Consider the following 23,508-nt stretch of genomic DNA (forward strand, 5'->3'; position numbering starts at 1 on the left):
TAATAATAGAGCTTTATTTAAGCTGTTAGGCGCATGTAAGGATCAGCCTGCAATAGAAATAGGAAATCAGAGGATTTTCACTGTATTTGATACACCCCACTTATTAAAAAGTCTAAGAAATAATTTTCTTAACAAAAAGTTGACGTTTTTTGCCGATTCTAAACAAATATCGTGGCAAGATATTGAATACACATACAATATCGATAGAACCAATGTGAGAGCACGATGCATGGTGAAAATAACAGACGTTCATATAAACCCTAATAATTTTCAAAAAATGCGTGTAAAATTAGCAGCACAAATTTTTTCCAACTCAGTTACCTCAGCAATATCAACAGCTATAGCTGTAGGGCAGTTACACACCAAAACGGCTCCTCATACTGCTGAATTTTTGAAAATTATAAATAATATTTTTGATGGTCTTAACAACAAATATTGTAGTGATAGTAATCCAAACAGAAAGCCAATGTCAACTTTAAGCAAGTCAACTCAAAACTTAAAAGCAGGTTTAGAATATTTTAAAAAAATTAAAGTTTAAAGAAGTTTAAGTTAAAGAAAAAAATCAGAAAGAGAGAAATAATATTCACTGTCTACACGGCTTTCAGTGGACAATTTTGTCAGTTTTATGTTTGTAGGAGGAACTTCAAAAATATAATGTGTCATATCTTTTAACATCTTTTCTGAACCAAGATCCTCTAGAAAATTTTTTCTCGATTGTGCGCAATAGGGGTGGTTCCAATCCAACACCTAGTGTTAGTCAGTTAAGAATTGCCATTAAGCATAATACAAATATTAAACTAAAAATTGCTTTAGACAATGGAAATTGTGAAATAGTACAAACTGATAATTTAGATTTAACCCACGAAGTAACCAGCGTCGCAATGTCTGACAAGTCCATTGAAACCCAAACAGTTCATGTAGAAAAATCTTTAGACAAGCAAAAGGAAAATAATGACAACCAAATTTTAAGCACGGCAAATTCCAGCAAATCTAGCATAACAAATTTAGAAACGTGTGCTGTTACATATGTCGCTGGTTATATTTACTATAAGATTATAAAGAATTTGAATTGTATTAAATGCCAGGAAGATTTGCTAAAAGACAATAAAATTCTATTACAGAAACACGAACTAATGTTACTTTTCAGAGATTATGGCGCAAACGAAGAAATAAAGTTTCTTCAGAGGCCATCAGATTTGTTTGTTACTATTACTACAATATTGTTAGAAAAGTTTGACGAGGCTTTTGATTTATTTAAAGTAGATAATAGTTTTTGAAAAAATTTAAACCTATGTGACTAAGCATATTTTATTAACTACTAATTGGCTTGAAAGCTGTGAAGACCATAAAAGAAAAATTATAAAATTCTTGGTAAAAATCAACTTTTAAAAACTTGTCAGTGGTATAACGTTAATGAAAGTAAACAAAAAACTAAAAGGGAAAAGATTCACAGAAAATTACTTATTTTCGATAAAAGTAAAGGTAAATAAACTTCAAAATGTAAAAATTTGACAAATAAACATCAAAAAATTCAACAGACTGACAGCCACAAAAGTAAACAAACCAGAAACATCACAAATTGTACTTAAAAGAAATATGAAAACGCCTTTTTTCTAACTATATCTTTGATACATGTAAATCTAAACTATATCAATGTACTGAGTCTAGGGCGTTCATAAAAATAACATGTGTTTTTACTTAATTATAGCTGATTTTTCTTTAGTTTTATGCGTGGAAGAGAATGATGCTAGATCAAAAGTATGTGTTTTATCTACAATAAGATATTAACAAGATATAATATAAGATATTAACAAGTATTTTATAATATCAGTATATCTTAAAACCTTGGAATCATATGGAAAACTTTTTTATTCAGTTTAGGGAAAAATGTATTATTGATAAAAACTTGCATGTCCTAAAACTCAAAATGAAAGAATCAGATGTCAAATATTACGAGTCGTATACCAAGTTTGTTAAAGAATATTAATTCTTCTCAAGAGTAATATACCTTTATTTTTATAGCACTTTCATATAAATATGAACGTGGTTTTTAATTGTTCTCGACTTTTAATAATAAATTGTTTCGATATTGTCAATAATGAAAGTACTTCTTGAGAACAAGAAATAATAAATATTTTTTTTCCTAAAATTTTATTTATTTACTTTGTTTTGAAATATGAACTAATTAGTGATGCTTTAAACTTTCTAATCCTGTCCGTTTATCAGCTTGTACCTATTGTTCCTAGGCAGATGGCCCTCAACTATTTATATGTTGGAAATTCCCTGTCATTTAATCAAGATAAGCACTTGCATTATTCATTTTTAACGTTGGTATTTTGTGGTATTTTGTCAAAGTTAAAATTGCATTTGGTACTCAATACTACTTGCTTTTAAAAGCTCGATGACGTAATTCCAGATAGTCCTCAGAAAATTTTTAAATGTAAAAAGTATTCGATCGAACAGTAAATCATATTTATTTTAGTTCACCTCTATACAATTTCTTATTTTGTACAGAATATAATTGACTTCTATATTGCCATTTCTAGATAAATTGTCAATTTTTTATAGTACAATGTTACTATCAGAACAAAATTTATATCCTCTTCTTCTTGTCGAAGTTCCTTCTCCTATCGAAGGTTGGCCATCACCACAGCTATCCGTACTTTATTGGCGGCTGCTCTGAAAAGATCTATTGAGCTGCAACTATATCACTCTCTTAAGTTTTTCAGCCAGGAAATTCTTCTTCTACCTATGGATCTTTTACCCTTAATTTTACCTTGTATTATGAGCCTAATATCTCATATTTCGCACTTTCGGTAATGTGACCTAAATATTCCAGCAATCTTGTAACCTTCGTAACACTTTTGCATTTGTAACTCGTTAGATCTCGTTAAATCGTGAATAGACTAAATCTGGAAATAAATTCTGTATATTAGCTTGAAATATTTTAATTTGCATCAATTCTCGAAATTAATTTGTTTGAAAAGTTACAAAAAAGTAATTTACATGAGATGTAATTTATCACTGCTAATTGTATTATGTATTTTATATTTTGTTATTTTTTTTTGTATTGTATTGATAAATAAATAATTTTTAGAAAACCTCTACTGTTTTCATTAATCAATTTTTAGCGTTTTTCCTGAAGTAAAATCGGAATTCAATATTATAGATTACAAGCACGTTAAAATTATTTGTGAAAATGCTGAATGCCATCCTTATATTGTCATCTATTGCACTAGACAATGGCCGGAGCAGGTAACTCAAATTTATTTTTTAATCTTGGCAAAGATTTGAATTAATGTCGCCACCATACAGTCTGGTAGTACTTAAGCGTGAGGGGCAAAGAGGTGTAAGTGGGCGGAGTTTAACACTGAATTCGTTTTACCCTAAGAGTGAGGTATCTATGTGTGGTTTATAATCAATGGTTTTACCCTAAGAGTGAGGTATCTATGTGTGGTTTATAATCAATGATTAAAGCATAAACCATTTTTTTAAGATTCCCCTGTCGTCGTTCGGGCAGTAAAGAGCTACATTTCGTCAATGTTAGCTGTCTTTCAGTTTAAACTCTAGCAATGCGAAAAATAAACAGACAACGCATTCGGAGTAACGAAGATAGCAAATGCGTTCGAATTTTAAAATTATTTTATTATGGAAATACGACCGGGGGAGTGTCAATTAATCTCAATAGGTATTGAAATTTAAATAATTAGGAGTAATTATTCCACGTAATAATATGTGAGGAAAATTATCGATTTTTATTGTTTTTAAAGATGAAACTTATTGTAAAAAATGGATATTATGAAATCAAATTATTAATAAAATCATTTCAAATTTTGTTTGCTTCTACAGTAGAATAGATTTAGATTTATTTTATTTCATTACGTTACACATATAAAATGCACGTTTGTAGCAAGTCAAAATATAATTTTAGTAGTAGTATAAAACATAAATATACATATATATATATATATATATATATATATATATATATATATATATATATATATATATATATATATATGTATATATATATATATATAAACATAATTTAACATGTTTGAAAACTAAAAGCAATAAAAAAGTTAACATACAGATATTGCACAAAATTGCAAAGAAATACATAGAGAAGTAATTCTAGGTGTGTCCTTAACAAAACAAGAGAAAGTAAACTGGCTGTTAGAAAAGTGACAGTCGTTAAAGATTTATATATAAATGGTCATTAATTAAATTTCTGTCTAAATTGACAAAGTAGCTTTGAAGCAACCAAGCAATAAATATAATAGGTAATTCGGGAATTCTAGGTATGTCAACAAAACAAAAGACAAAGTTAACAAAACAAGAGAAAGTAAACAGGCTATTAGAAAAGTGACAGTCATTAAAAATTTCATTGTAAATTGAAAAAGTGTAAAAAATAGTTTTGAAGTGAACAAGAAATAAATAGAAATAAAATAGGCAATTTGGGAATTCCAGGTATGGCCTTAACAAAACAAGAAAAAGTAGTTAGGTAATATAAAAATTTGGAAGTTCCAGGAACTTCCAAATTTGAAAAGTAGTAAAGTGGCTGTTAGAATAATCACAATTATTAAAGATTTATAATATATAAATGGTCATTAAATTTTATAATCAAGTTAATCTTCCAAAACCAGAATTTTATTAATAACATAACTAGTTCATTTTTGAATTAAAAAACCAGTTTAGCTTCCAATACACAACAAATTATTTTTTGACGAGATTTTTTGACGATTATAGATGAGATTTTATAATTAGCTGTAGATAAGAAAATGTCAAAATTGGTAGGTACTTAGCATGAAATTTTGATTTACATCAGTTTCTCAATGAGACACTTTTTTAAGACGTCGGATTAACCCTCACGTGTGCCACTCGAAAAATGGCAAACAGCCGTAATGATGTTTACGTTGTCCTTTATTAACAAATATATTAATTACTTTTTCAGTATAATATAAAGAGAGCAGGTATATTTTAGAATAAGCGTGCTGAAAACCGAGGTCTAGTGATTACTTTTGAAACTACCAAGATGGATAACAAATCGAAAAAGAACAAAGAAAAGAATAACGATAGCTAAAGTACAATTTAAATATTGTTGATAAGCCAACAAAATAATACAGAAGATTCTCACTTCACTACTTGTCCGTCGACCATCTTCTTTTCTTTATATGACCATTTTAGCATTGTATACATCATATTGAAATATAAAAATAAAATAAATTGTTTAGTCATTCACTTTTTCCTCTATAACATCCGTATTCTAACGGTATACTTACAAAATAACGTTACAATAGTTCAATGCCTCAAATATCTGGATCGGAACTCGAATCTGTATCTTCTAGACCATCTTCGCTATCACTATCAGCGTCATCGTCGTCGTCATCATCATCATCTAAGTTAATTATCACTTTCTCATAAAAAACTGTTCTGCCTGTTTGGTATTTTCACACCGTGATTTCCATTCATCCTCTGAAAACTTCTCAAAAAATTGATCATATAAAACCTCCACATCTTTAAAGTTAAAACTTACATTCCGTTGTACAAAATAGTTTTTCATGGATGCAAATACTAACTCAATTGGGGTTTAACTCGGGATTGTAAGGTGGTAGTCTTAATACCGAATCTCCATTTTCCTCTAGAAGTTTATCAATTTCATATGATTTAAGATAAGGTTGATTAAATTTTGCTAAAGTGTATAGCTCGGCTCTTAACATATCATCTGTAAATGGTATATTTCTCTTTCTTATCCACCCTTTTATTTCATCTTTTTTTGATGCAGTCGTTATATTTTTTTCACTTTGAACATTTTTGTATGGGGCATTATCAACCACTAATACATTTTGTGGTGGTAAGTTCGGAATCAACATTTCCACTAGCCACTTTTTATAATTTTGAAAGTTCATCTGACTATGGTAATCACCAGTTTTTAAATTTGCTTTAAATTTTTAGTAGGAATTTTTTATGAACCTCATTTCTCCTCCTGCATGAACTATTATTAACCTCTATCCTTTAGAGATAAGCTTACGCAAACCATCGTGAGAATCATCATTCCAACTTTTATTTAATGTGTCACAAGAGTGGATGTATGTTTCGTCCATGTATACTATAGCACGATTTTCGTTTCTGTACCTCTTATTACTTCGCAAAAAAGCTATCCTTTTTTGTTGGATGTCAGGTTTTTCCATAAGCAATTTTTTCTTTGTCTGAGTTTATCGCCAACGGAAACCAATTTTATGTAATACTTTCTGTAAACTTTCATACGATCCTGTGTAATTAATTTCATTGACAAATTTCCTGTGTATGCCTCTCAACGTAGGAACTTTTTTTCGTGGAGGTGAAAATTTATTACAAATCTCCGAAGAATTTCCTTATCCATATTATCCAACTTAGTTTTGATCGCACTTTTTTGTCTTTTAATATTAGGTGTATGGAACGAATCACTTTCACCATCTTCAACTGATCTCATTTCCTTTGAAATTTGCTTTACAGTTCTTGAATTTTCGTTAGTTCTATTATCAGATGTTTGGCCTCCACTTCTCGTTTCATAAAATATATCGCATTTGCTATAATTTCACGAGATTGACTACTCAAAACTTTATGATGAACTTTTGATTTTAATTTTTGTAACGGTACCGGATTAATAAGTCGTACACCAATGTAATTGATATGCATCTAATCTGTTTGCTTCTGCTAACAAAATGAAACTGAGTATATTCGGGCTTCTGACGGATCCTCCTCTCCAAATTTATATTCTTGTCAAAACTCAGAGACATTGGTATTCTTGACGAGTTGTACTTACTGTCAATGAAGAAAAGAGGTGCGTGTTTGTGCTAAATAGAACAAAACCTATCCTTGTAATTTTTACAGGTATTTTGAGCATTGTACTTTGGTTTAATATTATTTTGAATTTTAGTTTGACAAAAATAATAATTTTTTTTGTTACCAAAAATTTGACATTTCTGACTGACTGATTCATTAATATAAATAAGGAGGAGGGGGGTTACCCCCTTGATCGAAATGTAAATAACAAATTAAATTCGATTGCTAATATTTATTCTGAAAAGTATATTGGCCCGTTTTTTGTGTTCATAGAGTCAACAAAAAATATAAATAATATTATAGTTGGTTCTTTTAATTATATAAAAATTGCGAGAGATATTTTTAATAGTTACCAATCTGCAAATACATTCATTAATGACAAAAATTTATTAGATGAAGCTAACAAAATTTATACATCTTGTAAAGGATTTGTACGTCAAATAGATGTTGAAATAAATGAAAATGAACTTATTGAATGTTGTTTTACTAACAGCGATATTAAAATTCTAAATGCTAAACAGGAGAGTAGTCAAAGGGGATACAACTACATACGAACCTACAGGTACAGTTTTATTTACATTCAGTGGTGTTTTAATGCCTAAAACAATAAATTTTTATAATCTACCAAAATTTGTTAATGTTTACATTCCCCAGTAACACAACATTACAATTGTTTGAGATTTGGACACACCAAAACGAATTGTAAAGCAAAAGAAAAATGTTTGGATTGTGGTGAACTTAAACATACCGATGATTGCACTATGAAATATTTCTTTTACAAATGTCCACATGTTTCAACAGCGCGTACGTATTAGGAATATTTACGTCAAAAAAATATCAAAGAACTCATGTCTTATGAAAATTTAACATTTTTTGAAACTAGTGAATACATTCCCAAAAATTACATAGAAAAAGACAAATTCATTTTTAACTCAAAAGATTTTCCGTCCTTTCCGAGTAATAGTACTAAAGTAAAACCCTTAATAATAAAACGATTCAACATAATACCGTTTCACCATCAGAAAGAAGAACACACAATTTCAAATCTTCGAAAAAGACACTTCAGCAGATAGTATCAAATACAAATAATAAAAGAAGAGTAAGGTTACTTAACATTTCACCAGATAATTTAAATATGGTTAAAAAACTTGTACTTTGCCATTCTAACCTTAGGTCCTATATAGACTTGGATAAATATTCAGATAGTAATTAATAGATTAAAACTTAGGATGATACTAAAATCAAAAATAAAAATCATTCAATGGAAAATCAAAAGTATCAATTCAAATAGGGATATTCTGACAGATTTAGTCTCTAAAGAAGGCCCAGATATCGTGGTTATTAATGAAACTTGGCTTAAAAAAGATTTAAATTTTACTCTAAAATTTTATCACATTGTTATATTAGACAAGATGGGGATGATGGGTATGGTGGGATAGCCTACCTGTATTAAAAACTCTATTTCATTTCAGACTATTAAAAAATATAATTCAGACAAAATCCAATATATTTTAACAAAAATTTATGACATATTCCTAATAAATATATATTCAAGTTTAAATAACGAAATATCAGTGCCCTTTTTAAATTCCATGTTAGAAAACTTGGACATAAACAAATTAATTATTATGGGCGATATGAATTCTCATCATTCAATTTGGGATAAATGTTTAAATAATAAAGGTAGTAAACAAATAGTTAACTTTATATTTGATAATGAGTTGACCATCCTAAATGAGGTTCAGCAAATTTGGTTCAGCTTCCCAACAATAATATCAGTGCTGTTGATTTAACAATCGTGAGTAATAATCTGGCTTGGCTAATAGTAACCATTTTCCCACATACATAAAAATCAATGATATTGAACTTACAGACACAACTTTTGTGAAAAATTATAAAATGAGAAATTCTTCAAGAGCAGATTGGGATCTTTTTTATGTTGAAATGTTAAACAACTTAGTAAATTTCTCAATAAATAAAATAATTTACAAACAACAATTTATGTCAGTTATCAATAAAGCAGCAGATGTTTTAATTCCTTATAAAAATTGTAGGATACAGGGTAAACCATTCAATCCCTGGTGGGATGAAGAGTGTACATTATGGGTAAATAAACGTAAGGAAGCTTTACATATATTTGACTCATCACCATCACTAGAAAATTATTTGTATGTTAAACATATAATTGCACAAACTACAGTAACCTTAGATTAAAAAAGAAAAATAAATTTAAACAATTTTGTGAAACATTAAATAAAGGATCCAATATTACATACGAATATATAATACGTCATCAGTTTCTATTGATACTTAATTCCGGTTACTTCATGCTAACCAAGAATTTAAACTTTTCTCAATTTCAGAAATTGAGACTACATTGTCCAATAAAAGAAATTCTGTCCCGGCAATTGATGAGATTTCTTACTCAATGATAAAACATCTTCCTCTAAAAGCCAAACAAATCCTAAATATATACAATAAATGTCTTAAAGGAGAACCCTTACCTAGCGATTGAAAAAAATTTAATGTTCTTAACATCCTAAAACCGTTAAAGGACCCACTTTAACGGGCTTTTATATACTAGATCCAATAACGGTGACTTTTTGGGCCCGTCTGTAGCAACCAAAGATTTATCTTTAAACACAATTTTATTCAATATATACATATTGGATCTATTTTCCATTCTTCCTAAGGATATAAATATTAATGGGTACGCTGACGATTTGGTTTTATATGTTATAAGGATCAGTTAACAAACAAATGGTTAATAAAGTTAATATGGCATTGTACAATGAACAAGAATGGTTGTTAGAACATGACCTATCTCTCTATGGACAAATGTGGAGCTGTATGGTCTTCGAAGGGAAAACGCAAAATTATTACCCCAGAAATCAAACTAAGTAACACAATTATGCCATTGAACGATCAATTTAAATTTTTAGGCATAATTTTTCAAAATTATCTGAAGTTGGACAAACATGTTGACAATATTTTAGTTAAAGCAAAGAAAATATTAATATATTACGTACAATTTGCAGAGTATGATGGGGTGCAGGCCCTAGGACCCTTTTAATAGTCTTTAATGCTTTAATAAGATCTCACTTAGACTATGGTTTGTTTTTATTCAGACCTATATCTCAGAAATGTATTATTAAACTTAACACAGTATTTTTGAAGGCTTAAGAATTTCTTTAGGTTGTATGAAATCTGTGAAAGTTTAATATTAGCTACTAAATTTTTAAGTAAGATCGTTAATATCAAAAAACATTTTTGATTTTATTCTTTGTTCTTCTTCTTCAAGTGCCCTGTTCGTTGCGAACGTTGGCTATCAACATGGCAATTCTGATTTTGTTTGCGGCGCTTCTGAATAGTTCGACCGATGTGAGCCCGAACCACTTCCGCAGATTTTGGAGCCACGAGTGTCTTCTCCTGCCTGGCCCTCGCTTACTGTCTACTTTCCTCTGGACAATCAATTGCAGTAGACGGTACTTATCGTGTCTCAATATCTGGCCTAGATATTCAAGCTTTCTTTATTTGATTGTGCTCACGATTTCTTTCTCCTTTCCGATTCTTTGGAGTACCTCAATGTTGGTGACATCTTCGGTCCAGGATATACGAAGAATGCGTCGGTACACCCACATTTCGAATGCTTCTAGTTTTCTCGTGAGCGTTTCTGTCAGCGTCCAGGCCTCCATACCATATAGTAAGATCGGAAAAATGTAGCATTTAACTAGACCTAGTTTTAGGGGAAGAGACAAACCCCTGCTTATAAGGAGCTTTTTCATATTGTTAAATGCTGCTCTAGCTCGTTCTATTCTCGCCTTAATTTCTGTGGCCTGTTCCCATTTTGCATTTACGTTGGTGCCAAGGTACACAGATTCTACATGGTCGATTAGTATGTTACTTATCCGTAATTGTCAAGCAAGTTGTTGTTTTTTGCTTATCAGCATCCACTTTGTGTTCTTGAAGTTGAGGCTCAGGCCGTATTCCTCACTAACTGAATAAACTCTTTCCATTACCTGTTGTAATTCGTCTATGGTACTGACAAGTCTCACCGTGTCGTCGGCATATCTTATATTGTTCGTTAACTCGCCGTTTATTTTTATGCCCTCATTTGCATTTTCCATACATTTGTTAAATATTTCCTCGGAATAAATATTGAATAGGAGTGGGGATAAGATACACCCCTGACGGACACCTTTTTTGATCTGAACCCTTCCAGTGAGTTCGTTGCCAATTTTTGCTTTTGCTGTTTGACCCCAGTATAGGTTTGCCACAATTCGAATGTCCTTGTCGTCAAAACCTGTCTTTCGCAGAATATCCATCAATTTTCATGATTGACATTGTCAAATGCTTTTCTAAAATCCATAAAGCACTATTTTCTATAAATCCATTCCAAACCGCAGAGGCTAGAGCAAATTTGTCGGTTTTCAATCGTTCAGATCTCGCTTGCTTTATGTCAAATCTGAGATATTTTATAATATCCTTGAATCTGTCTCGTGGCATAGTTTGCCTAAAAAACTGAGGACCCCATACTGTTGACCACAAGCTGTTGGTTGGGAAATTTTTGGCGCCGTAGACTCGTCTTGCGTACATAATAGCAAGGGCAGCCTCCAGTTCTTCCAAAGTTATAATCCATGTGTCATTTTTCAAACATCGATGTGCTTCTGCAATAGTGCATTCTTTTATATGACGTAACATGCTGTCGTTAATTATTAGATCCCAAGCACTTACCACACAATTGTTCTTCACTCATTGTTCCTGCATACGACGTAGGACCTGATTCCTCTCGATAAATGTTGTGCTGAGCGCGGCGTCCTGTAATGAGCAAACATTCAATGAATATGAAGATACTAAAAATCATAATCTTACCAGGTACTGATCCAGAATCAATAACTTTTCACGTTGTTCCGTCTTTCGATTGTTCGGTGTCTCCGATTGAAAAAGTTTTTCCTTGTTGGTCTCTTTTTCTCTTGTGACTTGGCTTAGATGCACTTGGATTCACGATAAAATTAGCTGACTCGTGCTGTTAGGTTGTAGAAGCAGTGTTTACATAAATTGGTGAGTCCTGTACAATAAAACTTTCTAACTGCTCTGAAGCATCAGAGTCATTTGAATCATTATTTTGTGGTGGTACGTATTGTTCATCGTCTGACTCATTATTTTCTGCAAATTCAGATTCACCTCTTGAAACATCTTCTTGTATTTTTCGTATTTCTTCAAGAAGTTCAAGCTCTGATATTCCACGACGAGACATCTTTACAGTCGTCTTGAATTTTCACAATTGAACGAATGTTTCAATATTCTAGAAACGAGAGTCAGCAGAACCTAATAAACCGCTCAATAAACAAAATACTTTCAAGGAACAAACAGTATGTAACAAAATACCTTCTAGGAATAAACGTACATAAACATAATTTTAACTATCCGACAGAAAGTTAAAAGAAATCGTCAAATTTCCGAGAAAACGATAATAATTAATACAGGGCCAGTTTGGTCCCTTCAGACTTCTATAGTAGGTTTGTTAGAAAATCCATTTAATAAATTTAGTAAACAATATTTTTTTGCGTTAAATAAGACTTTGTATCAAAATATTAAAAGTCATAAAATATGAAATTATTATTGTGTCAAATAAAAGAACTACAATAACTTCAAATCGCAACAGGGGCCAAATTGGCCTTTCCGACTTTCTAGTATTAATGAAGTGACAAATAAAAATTGATATCTGATATCTCATGGTTTACTGTCATTAGTGTATAATTATTTTTATATGAGTGTTATATTTATTATTAAATCAAACTGAAATATATTTTATTTAGGTTTTGTGTATCTTTTTTGTCATTTATTGCGTTGGCATTTCTTTTTATTTCTATTGATTTGTATATCTCCCTCTTTTGTTTGGTTTTTAAAATTTTGATGTGTTCCAAGTCAAATTTATGCTTCTTCTCATTTTCATGTTTTGTGAGCGCAGTGACGTTGTTCTTGTCATATTTGTGAGAACGAATTCTGGATTGAAGCAGTTGACTGGTTTGCCCGATATACTGTCACTGACATCATTAAAAATAAGTGGAATGACATAAAAGAGTACACTAACATGCCATTGCAAAAATTCCAATCATATTTTGGTCCTTCGAGCCGGATGTTTGTATAAAACTTAATGAGGTCGCTGGTTAAATAATATTCGATAAATAATAATAATAAAAAATGAAATAGTTTGTTTGTAAATCAATTAGTGAAAAATAGCAAATATAACTGTCAATAAATTAGGAAAATAACTGGTCTTACTCATTATTGTTGTCTGTACAAAGAATATAGACTTACCCTTTGAAATATTGATGTCGTAGCAAAGGAAATCTCGTTGGTACTGCGTCGTGGCGTCGGCCGACGCAGCTCTCTGGCACGAGAGCCAACAAACTTGGTGCGTTTCGTTTGATGTCTTGAGATGAAGTGGCTTGAGTTGAGACTTAAGACGGTCAGAAACCACCCTCCTAACCGTTGCGTGTGGTCTGTATACCAAGAGGGTACACCAATAAATCACTCTATTGTGTTGTAATTGAGACCGTAATACGAAACCGTACACACGTTTCTATATTGGCGACACAAAAGGAGTCAAATTCTTCGTACTTAAACATAATACATGAGACAACCAGATTTTACAGGAAGTAATATATTTTACGAAAGTCGTTAGAATACATAGCATTGAATTAGACCACATTACAGTACCGTAACAGAAAAATATTAAATGTAAAAATAAGAAATAAAGTGTATACTTTCCCAAACATGTAGAGTTAACGTTAAACTCAACATACTTTTTATATATAGACGAAATATACCAAAAAATGGATGGATGTGCAATGGGTGCAAGTATTTCTAGTGTCATTGCCCAACTGGTTCTGGAAGACTTAGAAGAAACTGTCATGAGTCATTTATATTTTAATGTACCATTCTTCTACCACTATATCGATGACTGTATCTGTGCTATTCCAACAAATAAAATGACCGAAATTTTAAATAATTTCAACAGTTACCATCCAAAACTAAAGTTTACTATAGAAATTGAACAAAATAATAAAATAAATTTTCTGGATATCACCTTACATCGCATTAATAATACAGTTAAAACCATGTGGTTTACTTATACAAGTCTTCCATATATAAAAGGTTTATCAACAATTGACAAATCTTTTAGCCAAACATAACATAACAGTGGCCAACAAAGGCAACAACCTTTTAAATAAATATTTCAATAAACTAAAAACACAAACTCCAAAACTCAATCACATGTTGTTTACGAGATACCATGTATTAACTGTGAAGGTGTCTATATCGAGCAAACCAGTCAACTGCTTCAATCCAGAATTCGTTCTCACAAATATGACAAGAACAACATTTTTAAGAAATGTTTATCTAATAGCGAAATATCCTGGTGAGATGAAGAAATAAAGCAGCAAATCTAAAGAGAGTAGCATGGAAAACACAGTTAAATAATAATGGTAAGAATTACGTTAGCTCATTTTTAAACAATACAACTAGAGGATAGTATGCTTAGCCAAAATTAGTCATCAAACAATGAAGAGAATCAGAAATGATTTGACGGAATCTTAAAATTGCTAAGAAAAAAAAGTACAGAAATTTGATATCATAAAGATAAAAAGATCAAATATTGGCAGATGAACGGAAATAATATAAGGCAGCAACAGGTAAATTGAGAAAATGTTTTCAAAATTTGCTACATATTAAAAGCAAAGAGAAAAAAAGGAATAAGACAAGAGAAATAGCGGAACAGAAAAATGAAGAATAGATACCGATTATAAGGATGACAGAAAATACTGAAATACTGAAATAATTAAATACAGAGAACACTCTTAAAAAGGGCATTGAAAATATTTGAAAGTTACATGAAATCTTCCTTCAATACCAAAAATGCGGTTTATATCGGTGCACAAAAGATGTTCTCGGGCTTACTGGCTCAGTGGCTGGTGAGTCATTAGAAGTTTCGCGATTGTTCTGCATATATCGTACTGGTCCATCCCAAGCACAAAACCAGGACATAGTATATTGCTAAAGAATTCTTTATAAAGCAATATACTGTGACCAGGAACACCAGGATGTTTGTTGGCTCTTATCACTACCATTAAGTACCTGATCAATGTTTAGCATAAGTTTAAACTAATTAGCTAGCATTACAGCTTCAGTTAATACAATTAGTGATTAGTAATGAGCTACATTCGTGACTTTGGTGTAGCAATATAATAATGACTGTTTATAGTATAAATCACACATTACACAGATTTTTTATGACCACACGGAATACTCTGATACTTTTACGTGAAGTGCTCTCAAAAATTCTCTTTGAAAAACATAGCAAAGCTACAATATCAAATAAATTGTGTAAAAATGTTGAGATAATATGAAATCATATTTTATCATTTCTATCATTTAAAGGAACATCATTGTCATTGTCATTGAAGGCCAGAAAAGATCAATGTCACCAGTACCTTGCACAGAAAAATATGTCTAAAACATCAGAAAAGAAAACAAGGAACATTTAAAAATAAAAGATACAGCCATAAAATAAAATTCAGATACGATGATGAGGCAGTGGCGCACCGAGGAGGGGAATTTGGGGTTACACCCACCCCCCCCCCCCCCCCCAGGACCCTATTCCGACACTGTTACTTACACATTTTAAGGACTCAAAATGGAGGTAACATCATAAAAAAAATTTTAGTGACCAACCAAACCCCCCCCCCCAGAGGCAAATTCTAGGTGCGCTACTGTGATGAAGGAAATATCTAGAATGAATGTTAATTAGCTACTGCAGATTATGGGAGTAAACCAAAATTTAATAAAAAAAAATAGTTTATACATTACCTTTCTATTTCCACCTCAGAAATTGTTTGAAAAATACAAAATATATAATTCTCAAAAAAATAGTGTTTTGATAAAGGTGGAAATTTGAAATGTCAAATATAAAGCACTTGTAATTAAAATTGTTTATTACCATGAAATATAACAGTTTATTATAACAGAAATTATACAAGAAAAATACCATGTTAACGATTCTACCATTTTAACATTTAACTCTGACCTTAAAGCTGTATTGACAATGCTTTGAGAATTGACAAGGGAATACAAAAGCTAGTGTGTGTTTTCTGATTTGGAATTTAAAGCTGTAGATAGAAAAATACTAAAGTGGCTTTCCCACTTTGGAAATGCCTAGGTTGCGTTACAATATGGTCTACTGTGACTGATTTACTTACATTACATAAAAATGGTTTATATTATACAAAAAAATCTTTTAGGATATATTATGTAAAAATTTGTTTAGAGAACATGAATTTTTAAGACCAAACTTTTACTTCCTACAAATTATGAACAGCTGACTAATCTGAATATTATAGCAAAAATAATAAAGCTCTCAATCAGAATATTAGAGGTGCATATATCTACTAAATGAAATATGACAGATTTAGCGAAAAAAAATAAGTATTTCATGTAAAAAAGTTTAGCATACTTATATCTGAAAGTTTTCAATGAATGGGGGCCTTTCTAATGATAAATACATAAAAGATACTGCCAGATATGCATTGTTTTTTTATAAATAATGGGAAAAGCCCAAAATTCAGTATTAAGCTTATATAATTTTCAAATTTAATTTTATAAATAATTGGTAAACTGAAAATTTAGGAACATAAAAAAACTATCAATTTTATTTTTTGATAATTAAAATTGATAAACAGTTCAGCTAAATACTGGTCTTTTAGCAATATTGAATAAATGTTTATAACTATTGTAGTAACAATTATAAATGTCTAAAAACTGGTGACAATGGGGGAATCATAGGTGTTAATATGTGTGCTACATTTCAGCTGGATTGGTTTAATAGTTTATGTAAAATGTTAATTGTTTATCTTAGAGACGAATTATTTAAACAACTGTTCTTGCCCAAAAAATGGTCCTAGAATATTTTACTAAAGTGGAATGAATTCTTGAAGGTTTCAACTTTAAGGATTTATCCAAAAAATGTATTATTTATTTCACAATTGTTGTTAAAAATGATGTTAAAAAAAAGTCATTTTAATAGTTATAAACATTTACAATAACTTCATTAGTTTTCATTACAATTACACGTTTTTGCAACTACACCAACCCATTTGGCAATGAGTAGTACATTTGCAGGAAATTCGTTTGATAATATCGTCTGAAGTATCATGTGAATTAAAAAAAAAATATTATCTTGAATCCTATTGGTTGTAGGTTTTTTTAAATATGCGTTTTTTTAAACCACCTATCCAGATCAACTTATTAAAATTAAATGTAATGAAAAATAAAGAATCATTTTTAACAACAATTTTAAATAAATAATATTTTTTTTGATAAATCCTTCCAGAATTCATTAGACTTTAGTAAAATGTACTAGGACCATTTTTTTGGGCAAGAACAGTTGTTTAAATAATTCGTCTCTGGTATAAACAATTGACATTTTACATAGACTATTAAACTGATCCAGCTGAAATTTGGCACACATATTGACAACTATGATGCCCTCATTGTCACAAATTTTTAGACATTTACAATTTTTATTGCAATAGTTATAACCATTTATTCAATATTGCTAAAAGACCCATATTTAGCTTAATCTATTTGAACTCTTAAAAAATAAAATTGAAAGTTTTTTATGCTCTAAGATCTTCAGTTTACCTATTATTTACAACAATTTGAAAATTATATAAGCAACATACTGAATTTTGGACTTTCTGTATTGCGTATTGTAATTTTGTGTATTGATGTTTTTGACTTTGATTTTAAGGTGAAGTTTTTAGAGTCCCAATACGCTATTCTTATAGATTCATGTAGGTAATGGTAATCTCTAATGTGAACAAATCCATTGACTGATTCATTACTCACAGTATTGTTCAATCTCATATTGGAAATAAAAGAAAATCAAAGTCAGATCAAGACTAATGAATGAAACATTAGTTTATGGTAATCACTAATGTAGATAATCATAATCTTGTAAAGGCTAAGGAAGAACTTATCCAAACGACATGCATAGCAGGAGAGTTTAGACCATTTTGGCCTGAAAAATAGCCTCTTCTTAAAGTTCTGTCTTCTATTGAAGGTTGGATCCCAACGTGGCAATTATGGCAGCTCTAAAAAGTTGGATACAGCTTAAGTTAAACCATTCTCTCAGATTTGAAAAATATACAAAAAAAACAAAATAAGAATGGTAGTTTTTAGCAATCACAAAGTGCAAGAGCATGTTGTTGGTACAAAGTTGAGATTTCTGGATGGAAATAAAGAAAAGATTGCAAAAACAAAAAATTTAGTTCAAAATACTGTACCTAAGGTAAAATCATAAAGAGAGTGTATTAGGGATAGGCATTATACAAACTTAAGTTTGTGTATAGAAAACACAAAAAATAATGAAAAACTTCATTCAAATTCTATGGTACATGTTTGACTTTGATGTTAAAATGTTCAAGTTATTTTAAAAGCCATAATCATCTTGGTGTATAAATGCAAATAAAAATTTTCTTAAATTCAAAAATATTAAAAATGACAGTGAAAATAAATATAGTAAAATCTGAATTTCAACTATCTGAAAAATACTTGAATTTTAGGAAAATTAATGCAAATAAATAATGTAACACAGTTACCTCTAGAGACTTTTGCAGAATATTATGAAACACACACACAGTATTGGAGTCATAAAGCCGACTATTAGAGACACCAAATGTTATCCATCTGTTAGCTAATTGTATGTAAAAACAACATAAAAGTTATGTTATCAGCTTCATGGCAAAAGTTACATATATACATAAATATTTTTTGATAAATACCAAGTTGATAAGCTCACAAATTACTGTAACAAATTATATTTAAAATATTTGAATGCGTAAAAAAGTTTTACATACCCCAATAATCCAACAGATTGTTCTTCAAGTTCCGCTAGAAGAGATCTTGAACTCATTAGCCGTCTAAACATTCAACAGGTCGGAAAATCAATAATATCTCCCACCCAAACCGCAAAAAGGATAACAATGGTTCATACAATTTTAAAAGTGCATTTTCATTTCCATTTCCATGTCATGTTAAAATTATTCATGATTTTTCACCTAAAATATTTAGATTATACTAGCGTAGCAATGAGCAATGACAGATTGTATAAAACACAAAACCACAAAAGTTATAGTTATAACCTAAAATAAAAGAAAATATTGGCAAATGCTTCCGTTGCCTATTATTAGCACATAAAAATAATCAAAGTAAAGCTTTTCCCGCTAGTCTAAAAGGTATAGTTTAATTAAACTTATAAAGTTGAATGCGCCAAAATAAATTCATGCAGAAAGCTAAAAAGTAGAAAAATAACATTATTCAAATTGAATCAAAGACGCGCCGCACTGCCTAGGGATTTTTGTAATTATGTTGGTGCTGCTAAAAATACCAAATAGATGACGTCTCGTCTGACGTAGTTTGAAGGAGTTTCCCTGCTTTAATTTTAGATGCGCCATTGCCAAGCTTTTCAGAAATATTTTGCTTTTAGACATTTTTATTGAATTGAATGTAAAAATTATGAATTTGTTATTTTTCTTCTTTAATATAGAAAATAACAGCAATTTTCTTTGCATGTTTTAGCATCAAATCTTTTCAACTGTACGTTTCGGCCAATATGTTTGAAGGGTCCGATGGCGTGGTAAAATTAGTGATTTCCAATCAGTAAGTAAAGTTCTTGTAAGTGAAGAAGAATCAGTAATAATTGAAGCATTAAATGAAAGTCGCATTGATAGCCAGTACTCCAGATTAGTATACAATGTTTATAAAAATGTATCGAACGTAATAAAATTACGCGAAAACAATATCGAAATAAAAATTCAAAAGAGGTGTCAGACAGGGTGACAAACTAACACCAAAGCTTTTTATAGCTGCTCTAGAACGTGCTTTTAAAACCCTTAATTGGAAACATAAAGAGATAAGTGTCCATGAAGAAAGACTCAAGTTATGCTAATGATATAATTTTGATATGAGATGACCTAGGCAAAATTAACACCATGTTACCCGGTTTAAAAATAAATATCCCCAAAAAAAAATACATCAAGAACCTCGTGCCAGTAAAAATTAAAAAATTCAGAAAGACGAAGTAGAACTACTTGATAAATACGTATACCTTGGAACGGAATTAGAATAGGCAAGGGCAACCAAACAGGTGCGATATCAAGAAGAATATGTTATGGATGTAACGACTAATCTGAAGCGGAAAGTCTTTTAATCAGTGTGTTCTGCTGGTAAAGATCTACGGTGCAAAGTACATATGTACAGATTGTTACAGATGTTGTGGATAGAGCTTGCAGATTGAACTGGAGATGGGCTGACCACGCGACAAGGATAAAAGATGGAAGATGGACATCTTTGGCAAGATGGCAAGTTAACCGAATCGAGACCAAGAACAGATAAATGAAACACAGGAAGACTACCTACACAATGGCAAAATGATCTGCGGAAGATGACGCAAAAATTGGTCTACAGTGGACTTAAGACAGGCTGATGGTGATGATGAGGGTTCAATTACACTCGCCAATTTGTTACAGTGATATAGTTTCCACGGGCCATATGCGTATTAAGTGTACTATAATACATCATAATACATATTATGGACTATGAATATATATATGGATATAATATTATATGCAAATATACCAGAAATTTTTAATTTCTAATTTAACTGAGCCGCCACCGTGCTTGGGAGGCACGTAAAACCGCCAGTCCCGACGACGTAAGTAGTCGTCAACATTAAAACTTGAGCCAGAAGGTAATGCCAATGGAAGATGTACAATAAGCCAATTGCCTTATTAAATGTTGCAATAAACCAATTATCTACGACTGGTTATAAAAACGGCTTTAGAAAATAGCAGAAATATTGGATTTTTGCAAACGGCGACCATATTTTATAAGTGTCTCCTAATTTGGAAAAGTTACTATCCCAAATTTAAGTGTTATTTTCGAATCATCATCTTGTAACGTAACTTGTCTGGGAGATTAAAAGAGAAATAGAAAATCCAGGTGCAAGTCTTTTCACCTTGCAAACCGGCGCTCAGGTGTTTTTAAAGGACACAACGGACGTTTGGGACGTGGTCGATAGATTTGGGATGAGGGTATATGTGAAAAATTGGGAATTGAAATGTACCAATGAAAATGAGGAAATTTGGAACTAAAAAAAGGAGAAAAAATAAAGTGCGCATCCTAGTCCTTTGTTGAGGGACGAGAAAAACTTTACACTTGATCTATGAGAAGAGTGGTTTAAGAAAGAGAAAAATATAGGCTAAACCTCTCTAAAAAACCAAAATGCATACGTAGTCAAAAAAAGGAAGCAAACACTCTTACCTTGTATTATAGCTCTACATTTCTGTCTGATTTACCTTCTTATTAGTTACCAGAAGAAATGAAGAATATAGGAGAGGATTAAACAAAAATTGCTACAAATTAACAATTTTTATTACGTAAAAGCTCAGCCAGATAAAAGTATTAGGGAATGTCAACACATTAGCAAAGTAAACGTAAACAAAACAAAGCAGATAGAGAAAAAAAACAAAAAATACAAATTTAGATATATCAGGTACTAAACAAATACTCCTAAAATTAGATGGAATACCTTTATAACTGGGTAAAGCTGTAAGATGAATTCAAATTGTAGAATTTAGCAAAACTATTTAGACATTACCCCAGCTATAACATGATAATATCGCCATTAACACTTACTATCTATTAAAAAAATATTTATAAATTAACCTTTTTTTGCTATCTGATCATTCACTATGATCAATAAGCAAGTTAGTTCTATATACAAAATATTACAAAAAACTTATCTTCAAAAACTTCTTAAAAAGGTTACATTCAACAATATTCCTTAGGCTCTAATACATTATAGTACTACTAGCTAACGTGTACACTTTAGCCTCACTTTGCTCTGCTTTTTCACTTTCACTCACTTATAGCACTAACTCAAACGGCTTCGTTCTCTTAAGTCTTCTTATCTGGTTGGTGTTGTCTAGGAGTTTGATGGCCTCGACATTCACGTGGTTGGAGAGCCTTTGTTCATGACTCTCGGCAAACTTACTTATTGTCTGGATAACCGTATCCATCTGGAGGTCTCGATGTAGATCACAGTTTCTGAAGTACCACGGAGCGTTAACGATGTTCCTTAATAATTTATTCTGATGTAGTTGTATATTTTGGATGTTAATTTCTTTTGTACAGCCCCATAGCTGTATCCCATATGTCCATATCGGTTTAAGGACTTTTTTATACAATAACAAATTGTTATAAGTAGACAGATTGGATTTTTTTCCCATCAACCAGTACATCTTTCTGAACTTAATTTCTAATTTCTTTTTTTTTAATATGTGCCTTCCAACGTAGCTTGGAATCTAATGTCATACCCAAATATTTTGCCGTATTTGCATAAGGTATTTGGTTTCTATTTATACTAACTGGATTCTATTTATACTAACTTATACAACTTGATACGTTGTTCTCTTTTGTTAGTAAAATTGACATGAACAGATTTTGTTTCATTCAATTTCATACGCCATCGCCTGGTCCAGATGTTAATTTGTTCAACAGAGTTCTGTAGCATGGTCGTGGTTTTGTCCGACTGCTAGAATGCATGTGTCGTCTGCATATGTCGCAATCATGTTAGGTTCTAATGATGGAATATCGCTGGTATAGAGCAGGTATAGCACTGGCCCCAGGACACTTCCTTGTGGAACTCCAGCTTTAACTTCTCTTAATTCTGAATATGCTTCCTCATATTTAACTCGGAAGTATCTGTCGGATATATATATGGTTCTAGTAGTTCAGAATATTGTATTAGTAAGTAGCATCTCATTTTTTGATATAATCCGTCATGCCACACTTTGTCAAAAGCCTGCGCTACATCGAGGAAAATTGAGGAACAGACTTTTGCTTCTTCTAGAGTTTTTCTACTATATCTGTTACTCTATGCACATGATCTATCGTTGAGTGGCTTGCTCTAAAGAAAAACTGATGATTAGAAATTAGATTTTTTTCCTTTATAATCGGTTTTAGTCTCTTCAAGAGTAATTTTTTGTATAATTTAGACGGTAACATTTATGACGGTTATAACGGTTTATGACAGGTAATAGTGAAATAGGTCTATATGAAGAAGCTTCTTGTGGGGGTTTTCCTGGTTTTAGTGTTATTATAATTTCTGCCACCCTTCATATCTTTGGTACGTACCTCAGCCAAAAGGAAGCGTTTATAAGATGTGTTAATTTTATTATAGCTTACCTTGGAAGTTGCTTTAACACTTCCCCAGTAATTAGATCAAATCCAGGAGCTTTCTTTGGATTTATATTTTCTTTTATTTCCAAATATACTTCTTTTGGAGTTACAGGGCTAATCTCCATTTTATCTTGATTAGGGAGCTCCCAGTTAGTTATTTCTTGTTCTTCATTTGATTGAAAAGTATTTTCTAGGTGGTCAGCAAACCTGTTGGCCTTTAGTATATTGCTTCTTTCCCAGCTAGTATTATTCTTGCATTAGTATTTATAATTGGAGGACTCTATAAGATTGGCCTTTTTAATCGTTTGGTAGCCGTCCACAATGAGTAATCAGTAGCGCTATCATTTGATAGTTCACTTTGGTAAATGCTAACCGATT

General features: G+C 31.1%; 1 protein-coding gene across 4 annotated transcripts in view; it reads right to left on the reverse strand.

Annotated features, from left to right (window-relative positions):
* The window catches only part of LOC140436865 (putative transmembrane ascorbate-dependent reductase CYB561 homolog), a 66,114-nt gene extending 47,094 nt beyond the window's left edge, over positions 1-19,020 (reverse strand). Inside the window, exon 1 of one of the 4 annotated variants that reach the window (XM_072526014.1) lies at positions 18,747-19,020. Coding sequence is in view for 1 of the 4 variants with exons in the window: in XM_072526012.1 (XP_072382113.1) it covers positions 18,747-18,817 (71 nt within the window). In the remaining 3 variants the exon portion in view is untranslated. Of the gene's footprint in view, positions 1-13,146; positions 13,490-18,488; positions 18,609-18,746 lie in introns of those variants that run through there. The other 3 variants (XM_072526012.1, XM_072526013.1, XM_072526015.1) reach the window with 3 other exon arrangements.
* Between the last annotated feature and the right edge of the window lie 4,488 nt (positions 19,021-23,508).

The sequence above is a fragment of the Diabrotica undecimpunctata genome, chromosome 3, assembly GCF_040954645.1.
Source record: "Diabrotica undecimpunctata isolate CICGRU chromosome 3, icDiaUnde3, whole genome shotgun sequence".
NCBI lineage: Eukaryota > Metazoa > Arthropoda > Insecta > Coleoptera > Chrysomelidae > Diabrotica > Diabrotica undecimpunctata.